General features: G+C 48.2%; 3 protein-coding genes across 3 annotated transcripts; 2 read left to right on the top strand and 1 right to left on the bottom strand.

The window, feature by feature from the left end:
* The first annotated feature begins 4749 nt into the window (after window positions 1–4749).
* On the top strand, window positions 4750–5801 carry LOC6498308 (very-long-chain (3R)-3-hydroxyacyl-CoA dehydratase hpo-8). The gene has a single exon (XM_001962470.4). It carries the CDS (start codon window positions 4867–4869, stop codon window positions 5596–5598), a length of 732 nt encoding a protein of 243 aa, XP_001962506.2. The 5' UTR covers window positions 4750–4866; the 3' UTR covers window positions 5599–5801.
* A 67-nt stretch (window positions 5802–5868) lies between these two features.
* Window positions 5869–7872, bottom strand: LOC6497235 (cysteine desulfurase, mitochondrial). Its single transcript, XM_001962471.4, has 2 exons — window positions 7236–7872; window positions 5869–7181 (listed from the first exon to the last, which is right to left on the bottom strand). Exons 1-2 carry the CDS (start codon window positions 7345–7347, stop codon window positions 5923–5925), a joined length of 1371 nt encoding a protein of 456 aa, XP_001962507.1. The 5' UTR covers window positions 7348–7872; the 3' UTR covers window positions 5869–5922.
* On the top strand, window positions 7749–13327 carry LOC6498309 (FHIP family protein GF15501). The gene is given in 8 exon segments (XM_014906571.3): window positions 7749–7891; window positions 8232–8919; window positions 8922–9090; window positions 9152–9548; window positions 10130–11144; window positions 11203–11673; window positions 11676–11768; window positions 12434–13327. Coding segments are annotated over 7 exon segments (3081 nt in total). The 5' UTR covers window positions 7749–7891; window positions 8232–8414; the 3' UTR covers window positions 12865–13327.
* The last annotated feature ends 6 nt before the right edge of the window (window positions 13328–13333 follow it).

Here is a 13333-nt window from a genome sequence, read left to right as displayed (position 1 = left end):
CCATTCGCCTCGGGCGGGTGGGTGCCCGGTTAGCCCGGTCGGTACATTCACATTAATCTCCGTTTCCGCGGGTCTTTAGCCGCCTTCGACCTGTTTCTTTCAGACGCAAAAATACGCACCGGCTCCCAGAAATGGATGGCAGCGAGCCGAGCGGGACAACACTATTGTGCAAAACAAACATGGCGGCTGGTAGCTATCTCCCTCTGGCTGAGACAGACATATGGATGTAGGAAAGCTTGTGGCAAGTTCTGCTCACCTGGTTGGTTCGGCGCTGTCATTTCACAATGACCCCCTTCACGACTGACAGCGACGGCAGAAAACGCGTCGCGTCGCGTCGCCTCGCCTCGCGCGATTTCCAACTGATTTCTGTTGTTGTTATTATTGTCGGCGGCGGCGGCATTTGTCGCTGCTCCCCCCGCCCGACACACTGTTTGTACAACAAACAGAACGGTGGCGGTGACGGTGTTTTATTATATCAACAACAAAAAACAAAAACAGCAACATTTTCATTAGGCGGCCAGAAAATATCGTACACATAACGACAAGAACACAACCGACAAGCAACAAAAACAAAAACAAAAATACTACAAGGCCAACAACAAAAAGGTTGATTTGCTCCGCCTTTGTTGCGAGGCGGAATTCATTTTCGTATTGCTGGGCAAATATTGAAATGTTTTTGGGGGATGATTTCATTTTAGACACCCTTTTGTATATTACTTTTAGTAATTTAGTTATAAAACTTAGTGTTAAGTGGTGGCCCAAGCTTGTATTGAATAAAATAAAGTAATAAATATTACGTGTATCTTGTATCTGAACAGATTTTGTAAATTTTTCCCTATGAAACATTCAAGGGAATAATAATATCCTCGCAACATATATACCGTTCGGTTGTAGGGTATATTAGAACGAGACCTCTACTGACACACACAAGACATGTTGCTCTCGCTCTCCGCTAACCTTCGACTGGCTGAAGCGCCTTGACCGTAATTTCACGGCCCCATTGCCAAGTGAAGGACGCACCTTGAAACTCAAGGATTTTGCGAATTTCGCAAACTGTTTCGCCCCTCAGTAGGTCAGCGCGAATTTTGGCAAACTTTTTGGCGATTGTTGGAGTAGCAGTTTGGTGGATGGCGGAAGTGGATGTGGGGGGAATGTCGATGTCGATGACATAAGCAACTCGTACAATCTCCAAGTGGCATTGAGATGCGCCGAAACAAGTTCCACGCCAGTGTTTTTTTGGTTAACCATGGTGGTGGGGTGGAAGGGGGAAATCATGGGGTAGATATTCATATTCACGCGATGCGTGAGGCGGACTGGGGGATTTTCCTCAACGTTGAGTGGCCACGCGCTAGACATTTTTGGGCGCCTCATAGCACAGGTTGTGATTTGAGCTTTTTTGGAAGCTAAGGTTAAGGTTATTCGCTAATTGGCTCCCACACAGCGTAACGGTAACTAACCACAGTCACTGCAACCACCCACCATCCGGCATGGTCGGTGGTTCGTTCAGCCGCGGTTCGATGGTTGATTGGCGGCGGCGGTGGTACAATTGGCAAGTGTCAACGCCTCGCTTGTCCGTCCCGGTACTCGATAGTGCGGTCAGTCAGGCCCCAAAATCCAGTTTTGGGAACAGGCGCGCACAACCGAGCAACAAGTGGACGCCGCCCCGGCCAGCAGCGGCGCAAATCAGAAGCGTCGTCGTTGCTGCCCCCTGCCCACTTGGCACACTTGGAGCACATTGTTTGTGCTCGACCAGGGCGTGGTCTGCCGTCGACTGGCCAGTGGATTCAAGGGTAGGGGGGCCGCTCCATGCCGACACCAAGCTTGGCACAGAGCCAAAATGACCGGGATTGAAGTAAAATAGGCCATGAACTGGAATCATATTTTGTAGCTGGATGTAGTTGAAGGCGATGGAAGGTAGCTGAAGGGCATGGAGAGTACATTGGGTTTAATATTTTAAGGTTTAAAATAAATACAAAATAATAAATAATATTATACAGATTATTTACTAATTACTTATCTAATATTTCAATAAATATTCTTTTGTATTAACTCTCATTTTCTTAAAATTAAAACTTATTCCCTATTAAATTAATGAATAAAATTAATTTGCTCCTGTTAAGCAGCTTCTCATTAAAATAGTAGGGTTGCTCGCCGTAAAAAAAGGCAAGGCAAACATCAAAAGCTGACCACCACTCACTGACCACTGGCCCGGCCGGCCATCCAGGGAAGACTCTTGGCTCGGCGCCAACACACGCACGCAAACTGGTTTCCCTCTGGCCTCCCCACCCGATCTGGCTGCCAGTAGTTGGGGCTCATTTTTATCAGTTTTTTGTTTTCATTTTATTGCTTGTTGGGGAGCTGAGAAGCTCATTGTCGCCGGCTGCTGGTTGCCTGTTAGGTTGCATGTGGGAAAACGTTGAACGCCCACAATAATGGACGTTTTTGCCTGCGTCTTTGCCTCTCCGCTCAGTTAGTTAATCGGCGGTATTAGGCGATAGTTTTTTGAAATCACGTTGCGAACTATGTGATTTTTTCTGCTGGCCCAGTACTATTTTGTGCAATAAGCAAAATGACGGGCACAAAACAAAATGTCCGGCCGGAGTGGGCGCCCGCAACTTCCGCCGATGGCGGTCTGGTCTGATATCATGCAGTTTTTCTAGCCCCCAATCGCAGCAGCAGGTGCTTGGTGCTGGTGCTGCTTGTGCGCTATATTAGTGGCGGGGACGTTGCGGGTAATTTTCTGTTTTCTGTTGGCCTGTGATGTGAGCAAACAAAATGACTGCTCAAAATTGAGCAAAATGTTCGAGTGCTGCTTGCAAGGGGCGCCCGAGTGTTTGCATTAGAAATTGCCGTTCAAACAAACAAAGTTTTCTCCTTTTTTTTATTTCTTACTTTATTATTTATGTATGTAGATATTTTATATTTTTGTTGCATAGTACGCCGTAGGTGGTGCCGGAAAAGGGGGCGGTGGTGTGCAGGGCCCGCGTTTGTGGGCGTGTAGCATAGTTTGAATTTTGTTGCTTTTCCTTTGGGGTTTTTTGTATGATGGCGCCACCTGTTGGCCAGTCACCACACTGCTTACTACACTTTGATTTTATTGCCCTTTTGGGCAGCAGCAGCAGCAGCAGCAGCAGCAGCAGCAGCTCTTGCTCTTGGGTTTTTTCCCTCTTAGCCAAATAATAAAAAAGAGAGCATCCAAGGGAGTGAGCGAGAAAGAGCGAATACTGGTGTTTGCTCAACTTAAAGACTTTTAATAATCACTAGTTGTGGCCTTAAACTGCCGCAATTTGTCAGCTTTGCGAATTTCTTTGCCAGCCCACATGTACAGGCCAACGCTCACACACACACACCGGCGACCAGTCACGTTAAAAACCCCTGCTGCCATGACACTCTATCCGTCTCGCTCCCTCCCATGTAAATCGCGCACCCGGCCATCACTTCTCCAACGATGTTCGAATGCGTCGCCATTTCATCGGTCTGACATTTCTGTTCGCCTGCTGAAAAAGAGGGAATTCACTTTTGGCGGGGTCTCGTTTTTCCTGGTTTGTCCAATCGGCCTTTGTGGGCGCTGCTGTCTGAAATTGCCGCTCCGCCCGTCCAACGAGTCCGCACGACGATTGCTGATAAGGCAGCCGGCTGATAAGGTGCCCCCGGCCCGCCCCTCCTTCCTGGCTGGCTAACTGGATTGCTTTCCGTCCGAATCGCGGCTGGTCGGCTGGTCGGTTTTTAGGGGAGTACTTGGTAATTTTGCCTTTGCAGCAAATTAATTCACGGTAGGCGTGGTTGCAGGCCTCCGCCCACATGCCTGGCTCGTCGGGCAAAAGCAACACGTGCCGCCGTCGATTCGGAACAAAAGTTCCAATTCCAATTGCGATTCACAATGGATTCGACAACGGCGGCAGCAGACCGTATGAGAATACCAGCACAGACCGTCAGAGCGAATCGCTCGCTCGACGACGGCTGGGGAACGAAATTGCCCCACCAGCACGCGCACTTGCAGGTGGGGACGTGCACCGGCCCCGTGGTGGTGGCGGACTTTTTCAGACACGTTCGGTTTTCGGTTCGGTTTCCACTAGGCGATCATAATTAGTAGCTAGCATTCCGGTTCATTGCGCAAACCGGCCGTAGGAAGCTAACAAACGCCAGCTGTCATGTACAGTGGAGCGAAACCCAAAGAAAATGTATCTCGAATTCGGAATAATATTTTTAATGTAGAGTCTATATATTATAACAATATTATGTATTATATTATAGTATCTATAAAATACTATATCTAGTTTATGTAAAATGATCTGAAAGATGTGCTGGCTATGTATAATATATGTACCTTTATTGTTATACATTGTCCTAATTTTAATGAAACTTTATAATTTTTCTTGAATCTTGAAAGGTGTGGGGCTTACCTTTTCGATATAAAATCCGCAATTATTTAGTTTTTAATTATATATCTGTTGCATTAGAGGCGTGGGTCACTAGGAGTGGCTGTTATAAATGTTCTATGATGACATCTCACACACAAATTGCCCTCGAAACACAAGTAATTTATTTACAATTAACTTTTGACTTGAAGGTGCCGGTTTTCTTATGTACCTGGCAATTAAAAAATTCTCGCACTTTGTAATCTTTGTAATTATTAGCTCCAAAAGGTGTCATTTTTATTGTAAGCTTCAAAAATGGCGGCCAATGAACACATTTAGAGTGACCAAATCCCTTCAGTTTTTGGATTTCTGCCAACAGTCTAGATGGTCACACTGACGAACAGGTGAAAGCCACCTCGAAACAATATCTCCCTTCAGCGATAAGTTTAACGACATTGATTAGTTAATCAGCAACGACCGCAGAGGTGAAAGTTCGCGTAGTGGCACCATGTCGTCGAAGGCAGTAAAGACCAACAAACCCGCTTCCAAGGAGCCATCCACGCTCACTAAGCTGTACCTGTTCGCCTACAATGCCGGGCAAGTGGTCGGCTGGAGCTACATCCTGTGGCAACTGGTGGACTACTACGTCCTGAGGACACCTGAGTTCCGGGCGCAGGTTACGCTGTGGGACTTTACACGTCTGGCGGTCATCATCTTCCAGAACGCTGCCTTCGTGGAGATCTTGAACGCCTCCTTCGGCCTGGTGAAGTCCAACCCCGTGGTCACTGGGTTCCAGGTTTTCAGCCGCATGATGGTGGTTGTAGGTGTTGTGATGGCCACGCCCCACGGGCAAAGTCTCACCGGGTCTGCCATCGCCCTGCTCGCTTGGGCCATCACCGAAATCATCCGCTACGGCTACTATGCACTGAACATCATCAAGGTGGTTCCCCATTTCGTGGTCTTCCTGCGTTACACTACCTTCATTGTACTGTATCCCATCGGAGTGACCGGTGAGCTGCTGTGCTTCTGGTGGGCACAAAGCTATGCCCGGGAAAACAGCGTCTGGAGCGTTGTGATGCCAAACAAATGGAACGCCACCTTCTCCTACTTTGGCTTCCTGTGGATAGTCATGCTGGGCTACATTCCCATCTTCCCGCAGCTGTACCTGCACATGTTCGCCCAGCGCCGCAAGATCCTGGGTGGAGGATCAGCAACTGCCCCCAAAAAGAAGGCCAACTGAAATGTGAACCTTGACCGATCGGCCGTCAGTAAAATCGGCGGATGCAAATTATACATTGCATCATTTGCATATCTTTGGCCTTTGGAGCTACGTTCGCATTTGGGGTCTCTCTTGCCTCACCTCTTACACAAGCACATTCGTTCGGACTAAGCTTAGCTATAAGTGGTTTTGTGTACAAATAAACTAGATAATGTTTAAACGAATTTGTTTCGCTTTTAAATAATTGATTTTTAATATTTTTGAAACATCTAAACTAAACCTGGAAACTGGTACTCTTCGGACTAATTTATTTCGCTTTCATAATAACAGTAACGACTAACATATTTAGTGCTGGGACCATTGTATGGTCTTAAGGTCGATGCCCTCCTGGACCATCTCCCACAGGGGCGACATTTCACGCAACCGCTCCACATGCTTGATGCACTTGTCGGCCGTGTAATCGACTTCCTCGATGGTTGTGAAGCGTCCAATGCCGAAACGAATGGAGCTGTGGGCCAGATCCTCATCGGTGCCAATGGCTCTCAGAACATAGGAGGGCTCCAGGGAGGCAGAAGTGCAGGCGGAGCCACTACTCAGCGCCACATCCTTCAGGGCCATCAGAAGGGACTCTCCCTCCACATAAGCGAACGACAAGTTCAAGCAACCGTTGTAGGTGGCATCGGGGTCTCCATTCCTAATTACATGTGGCAAGGCACTTGATATCCTGTCCAGCAGGCGTTTCGACAAAAAGTCCACCCACTTCTTGTCGTAATCCATTTCCTGTAGAGCCAATTCTGCAGCAGCTCCTAGTCCAACAGCCAGTGGAGCGGGAACAGTGCCGCTTCGCAGGCCACGCTCCTGTCCACCACCGCTCTGGATGGGCTCCAAACGAACGCGGGGTCGGCGACGCACATACAAGGCACCCACGCCCTTGGGGCCATAGATCTTGTGCCCGGAAATGGACATCAGGTCTATGTTCATGGCGTTCACATCGAGCGGGATCTTTCCCACCGCCTGGGCGGCGTCCGTGTGAAAGAATACTTTGCGGGAGCGACAAAGTTGGCCAATCTCGCTGATAGGCTGCTTCACTCCGATCTCATTGTTCACCGTCATAATGGACACCAGCGATGTTTCCGGTGTTATGGTTTCCTCCAGCTGTTTCATGTCTATGATGCCGTTGACCTGCACCGGCAAGTAGGTGACTTTGAAACCCTCGTTCTCCAGCGCCCGGCAGGAGTCCAGAACACACTTGTGCTCTGTCTGCGTGGTGATTACATGCCGCTTCTTGGCTCCATAGAAGCGGGCCACCCCCTTGACGGAAATGTTGTTCGATTCTGTGGCGCCGGAGGTAAAGATGATCTCCTTGGGATCAGCCCCGATCAAAGTGGCAACCTGTTCGCGCGCCTTTTCCACAGCTTGCTCTGTCTCCCAGCCGTAGGCATGAGTACGCGAATGTGGGTTGCCGTAGTAGTTGGTAAGGAAGGGGAGCATGGCGTCCAGGACACGGGGATCCATCGGTGTGGTAGCTTGGGCATCCAAGTACAGCGGACGTCCCTCGGTCTGTTCATTTTTAATGTTGAAACGCACCTGGCGCTCACGAAATTCTGTGGGATTTCCGAATTAGTCAAGTGCATCCATGCCGATTTTCTAAAAGTTACCTTTTGAAGTGGCAGCCGGTTTTGTGGACTCCTGTCTAATCATGGAAACACTGGCATTTTGAGAGCGTGTGCGCAGGATGTGCGCCTGTATACGGCCCAGCACTTTCTGCATATTTTCGGATATTCTAATTAGCGTGTCGTAGTTATTATCAAAACGGATTTCACAATTCTTATGTTATTATCAGCTGGTGTTGAATGGAAAATGCTGCAGCCCTGCAGGAACTATCGATAACCCAGTGCTGCAAAGCACTCGATTCAGTGCTGTAAAGCGCTGCAGTTTTCATTCATTATTACTTTCTATTTCCGTGCGCAGAAAATTTGTAAATATTTACGCGAAATAGCTTCCCAAATATGACAAAAACAAACTAAAACTGAACATTAAGGTGCGGCAAGGAGTGCCACCGTGTTTTTAAGCCAAAAGATAGCATCGCTGGCACGAAAATCAACCAGCAAACCTGCTGCTGCCTCCGTGTTAGAGACGTACTCTTAATTGTAATTGTAATTGTATTCGTCCAAGTGCCAAAATATATCAGCAAATGCTGTCAGATAATAGAAACAAATAGAGCAATGCTCGGAATGGAACCAGCCAGGAGTGATGAGCGGTGGGTGGCGAAAAAATTGACGAAGACGCCAGAGAACAAATACGAATTCATCAGGTGAGCGAGCAGCAGCAACAACACATCTAAGCACCTGTGTGTGTGTGTGTACAGACCTGTAGTCAAAAATATAGCAACCATAATTGTTTAATATTTTAAAAATATCTATAAACTTTATAAAGTACCTGTTGATTTTATTTTTAAAATGACTTGCAAAGCTCAATGAAGAGAACCAAAATCTTGTAAATTATTTTTGGTTTCTATATTTATGACCGCGTGTGCAGTTGTGTAGGTGTGTCTGTATGTGGAAATTGTGTCACGGCATGCACTTGTTGTTTTTCTGCCCGTTTTGGTTTAGTCGAGCGGATATTCAGCTAACGCTTTGCCTTTTTTCTTCTAGCCTGTAAATGTTTAGAGACCTACTGCATCGGAATACTCAGCCCCCGCACCCGCACCCGCGACCGCATCCGCATACTAGCAGGGACAGAGAGTCGGACAAAAAGCACAAAAACTGCGATAAGCCAAATAAAACGCACAGCGAGTACCTCCGGGAGCTGCTATCAGTGAAATACTCAAATACACTATGAGCTGGCTGCGCCAGGGTAGCAGTGGGGGCGTTGCCTCCGCCGGACACTCCGGCAACATCCGCCAGCGACCCATCGATGCTGCCACGGACTGCGATCCGCGCGCCTGCTACGACAGCTTCTGCAAGCACTGGCAGCAGGCTCATGAGATCATCCAGCACAGTGCTCCGCCCTCGCACGACGACGTCCTGGGCGTGGTCTCCCATCTGGACTATATGGTTACGCTGCTGCTCGTCGAGCTCCATCATTGCAACAAAGTCGCCTTGCCGACCACGGAGGCCAGTGGCCCGCCAGCGGCACCCTGCCTGGAGTACTTGCTCAGCGAGAATCTGCTGGACAAGCTCTACGAGTGGTCCTGCGCCACCGGCCGCTATGCGAACGCTGTGCGGCTGGAGCAATTGAAGCTGTACGAGCTGCTGGTGAGCCACTCGCGCCACCAGCTACTCTGCCACGAACCCTTTCTACGGCCGCTGCTCAAGATCCTGGCGTCCAGCCAGGGTGAAATATTCCCCCCGACTTGGAGAAGCGCCTGGTCATCCTGCTGAACCAGCTGTGCGTGGTTCTCATGCAGAATGTTCACCTGCTGGACCTGTTCTTCTTTTCCGCCCAGACCCAGGTGCAGGAGCAGATTCAAAACGGCAGTGTGCCGCCTCCCAAAAGTGGAACCACAACCAAGTAATTAGAAATTAAGTGTCTTATGGAGATAAAACTAATAATTTATCATTTATTTCCACAGCTTCATAATCTTCTCGCTCCTGATCCCCTATGTTCATCGGGAGGGCAGTCTGGGACACCAAGCACGCGACGCCCTGCTCCTGTGCATGGCGCTCTCCCAGAAGAACTCCAACATCGGCACCTACATAGCCCAGTACTCATCGATATGCCCGCTGCTTGTCACCGGGCTGGGTGGCCTCTACTCCCGCCTGCCCAACAGCATCGAGATTAGCGCCATCGACTGGCACAGGATTACGCCGGACGATGTCACCGAGATCCCTGAGCTGACACTCTTTATGAATGCCCTCGAGTTCTGCAATGCCGTGGTGCAGGTGGCCCACGAGATGATCAAACAGCAGCTGCTAGACTTTATGTACCAGGGCTTCATAGTGCCCGTTCTGGGTCCAGCAATCCTGCAGGTGAGTCCGCGCTCTGCTTCTGTCTCGTCCACGTCTCGGTCTCTTCACGTGAAAATTTGTCTTCGATGCATTTCTGTGGTGTTGGTTGCAAGCATCTTATATATGTCCTGTTCTTTAACTCTTAATTCTTTATTTTTAAGGAGATTTTTTAAAATTGATACAAATTGCGCACTGCCTTTGAAACTTGTTTATTTAAAAATAATTAATAGGAGTTGGCTTTTTGTAACTCAGTTGTATTTTTTTATAAAAATATCTTATTTGCTTTAAAATATATTTATTTTTTATGTTTTTCTCAACAGTTATGATACAATTTTAGGATAAATTATCAAGTTATTCAAACTTTTCTTCCTAAATGTTTTCAATTTTGCTTTCAAAAAGGCATACTATGTCTTAAAACCATCTTGTTTATTATTTTTTCCAGCTCAGATTAAATTTTTTAGTCAAACTGTATTATCCTTTAGGACTGTGCACTGCCTAAGCTTTTGTTTCTTTTGTGTTTCCTGTACCTTTTCCTATCCCAGTAGCTAACCAGACACACACCTCGAAATCTCGAAACAACTTTTTACGCTCCATTTTCGCAGACACTGAAGGGCAAACATTTTCAGACGAACATCGACTCGCAAATCTCGGCCATGTCCTACCTGGATCTGATCCTGCGCTCCATCACCGAACCGGGCCTGCTGCGGGCCTTCGTCCGTTTCCTGCTGGACAACGAGAAGTTCGACGGAGAGCGGATACTGGACGCCCTGGTGGAGCGACTCAACTCACCAGACGCCAATCTCTGCATGGTAACCCTGGCCCTGTTCGACACCCTGCTGGGATTGCACTGCGAGGACCTGATGCTGGAACTGCTGCTGAAGTTCATGCTGCCGGGCAAGCACGTGCCCCTCTCGCATCGCCACAAGATCAACAAGATCGATCCCTATCTGAGCAGCAGCGAGTTCTTCCTGGAGCTATCGCCGGACGTGATGAAGCGAGCCAGGGATCTGGCCAAGCCGAAGGCCATCCAAGAGCACCCGGTGGTGGGCGACATCCCCTCGCCCGTAATGAGCAAGACTATTGGCGCCAACTGGAACTACTACGGAGTGCACACTGGGGATAGCTTGTATGCCAACATTCAGGCGTACTTGTTCGAGGCCCACTGGAGGATAGCCCAATGCCAGAAGGACTGCCTCAAGTGGGCGAATAGCTATCGCTATCAGAAGTGGCCTCGGCACGGCCAGGGGCGTGTCCAAGCCCATGCCCTCGACCTGGCCAGGCAGTTCTTCAGCGAGTATGGAGGCAGTGGCCCGGTTGTGGCCAGTGGGGAGACGGGGGAGAAGCAATTGGACAGCTTGCAGTCCATTGGCGAGTCCAGCGGCTATGAGTCGTTCAAGTGGCGGCCGGCAGACGAGGAGAGCGAAGCCACAGAGACTACTCTGGCCACGACGGCCAGCGAGGTGGAGCTGGAGCACAACAGCAGCAGCATCAGCAGCGGGCTGGCTGCCTCTGGAAGGCGGGAGCCGTGGCGCATTTCGCACAACAATCGCAATGAGTTGGTGTTGACGGATCTGGACTTCTCGGAGGATCTCTTCGCTCAGGGCACCGTGAGCTTAGGTAGGATCTTACTTAATTTTAATTAAGAGTATCACTAACTCTTCTGTTTTAATTGCAGGTCCCTTTCTCAACGCCATCTGGGGCAAGCTGCAGACCTTCACCAGCAACTCATTGTACGTCAACCTTCACCTGACCGGCCTTATTACCCGACTAGCCTGGTACCCCCTACCCCTGATCCACTCGCTGCTGCTTCGCTCCGACATCGTCATCACCTCGGACACCCCGTCCTTCCACCAGGTGTTGCGCATTCTCAAGCAGCAGATCGATGCCGAGCTGCCGGTGACTGAAGACTCCCTGGAGATCATCGATGTGGCGCGTTCCTCGCTCATCGACAGGGAGTTCCGCTTAGTGAACACCCGGAAGGGCAACGAGGGCTCCCCATCGCACCACAATCTGCAGCAACAACAGGCTTTGAATCCCGCCCAGCAGCAGGGACAACAGCGATCGGCCTACGCCACCCTTTCGGCCGCCACTCCTGTCCAGGCCACGCCCACCAGTGCCTATGATCCGTTCAGGCGCAGCGACAACAAGCGCGGAGCATCAGCAAGTCAATCACCAGCATGTTCAGCAGAAAATCTGCCCCCACAGCCGCCGCCTCGGCAGCGCCAGCCAATGGATCTTCCGGTAAGTGGATGATGCAGAGTCCTATCTGGCACACTATGGCACAATTCTTTATTTCTACAACCAAAAAAAAAATAAGAACCAAGCAAACAAAATAGAAATCACCAACGGGTTACAAATCAGCAGCGTTGGATGTTGGAAAAAAGTTGGTTTTGGGTCCAAAATAATATCACTTTTCACTTTTGAAACACACACATTACACTCGAAAGCCCTCAATGAGAGTCCTTAAAGAAATTAGACCTCATTCAGGGCTCTATTAGGCCATCACACATCTATGTAAAAAGTCTCTAGCAGAAGTATTTGCTTCCAATTAATTAATTTCTTTTTATTTATTTTTTATTGATAAAAAAAAAAAAAAAAAAAACAAAAATTCTTAGCTTCATCTGGCTTATCACAAATTTACGCATTCTTCACCGGTAAATATGTCACGCTTGATAAAGTATTTAAGTAATTAAATATGTAATTAAAATAAGTAATCCTAACCCGACATAGTTCTCCTAAAATCCCTTAGAGCTTTGTAAATTATGCTTTCCACTAATCCCCCAAAATGGAAGACAATCATTTGTGTTATCTCATTATTTGTTGTATTTCTTGTCGTTGCTGTTGAAATTAACAAAAAAAAAAAAACTTAAATTAAACTATTTGCTAACAAAGATTGTGATTTTTAGGAGCTGCCTCGACGCTGGTGGGAAGCAATTCGAGCTCAGAGAGCCGGGGATTCGCTCCGGGACAGCAGTCGGCGGGGACGTGTGAGACCAGCTTAAGTACGCAGCCGCCACGACCCACCACGATCGCTTCCGGAAGCAGCAGCAATAGCAGCATGGGTGGATCCTCCCAAACGCTCTCCGCCCACTCCAATGCCACCACCACCCACTCGTCGAGCACCTTGCACGGCCTGGACGGTGGCCCGCCCAGTTTCAGTTCGGAGCCGGTGTCCCTCGACTCGGTTGCCTCGATGGGCATCATTGCCAGCACAAGTGGCACAGAGAGATCCCGAGACCTGGCACTGTGCGCTGTCCTGCTGGACGAGTGGCTCAAGGAGCTGGCGGCCATCGCCCAGGAGCAGAGTGTCGTGCTGGTCACCGAACAGACGCTTTGACACAATAGCTGTGGAGATGACATCATGTGTATACCTTATTTACGGATTTGTTGGCTTTTGTTTCTTTTATCCAAATATTCTAACGAAATTATTTCATTTTACTTGTTAAATTATCGATATTTATATTTTTAAAAAGCAATTTTTAACGAACAATGCATAAGTTTTGAACAGATTAACATTTAAAGAAGCACACGGACTCCAAACAAAAGGAGAAGGATATAACTCAACATATGTTTTAGTTTTAAAGTGTAAAGATTAGGACAAAGTGGAATTTAAGTGTTCAGATGTAAACAATTATTCTAATTATGACTAGCTTGTAGGAGACACATACCATGTATACATTTGTATTTTTGCAATATATTTTATGCTCTTATGTACATATGCAAGATCAAAGTAACCCAACCCCATGTTTTGTAAAGCCAACTTGAAAGTATTAAATTGGTCCAAGTAATTGCACAGACAACTATAG

The sequence above is a fragment of the Drosophila ananassae genome, chromosome 3R, assembly GCF_017639315.1.
Source record: "Drosophila ananassae strain 14024-0371.13 chromosome 3R, ASM1763931v2, whole genome shotgun sequence".
Taxonomy (NCBI): domain Eukaryota; kingdom Metazoa; phylum Arthropoda; class Insecta; order Diptera; family Drosophilidae; genus Drosophila; species Drosophila ananassae.
The sequence above is the reverse complement of the archived record's forward strand: the minus strand, read 5'-3'. Positions and strand labels throughout refer to the sequence as shown.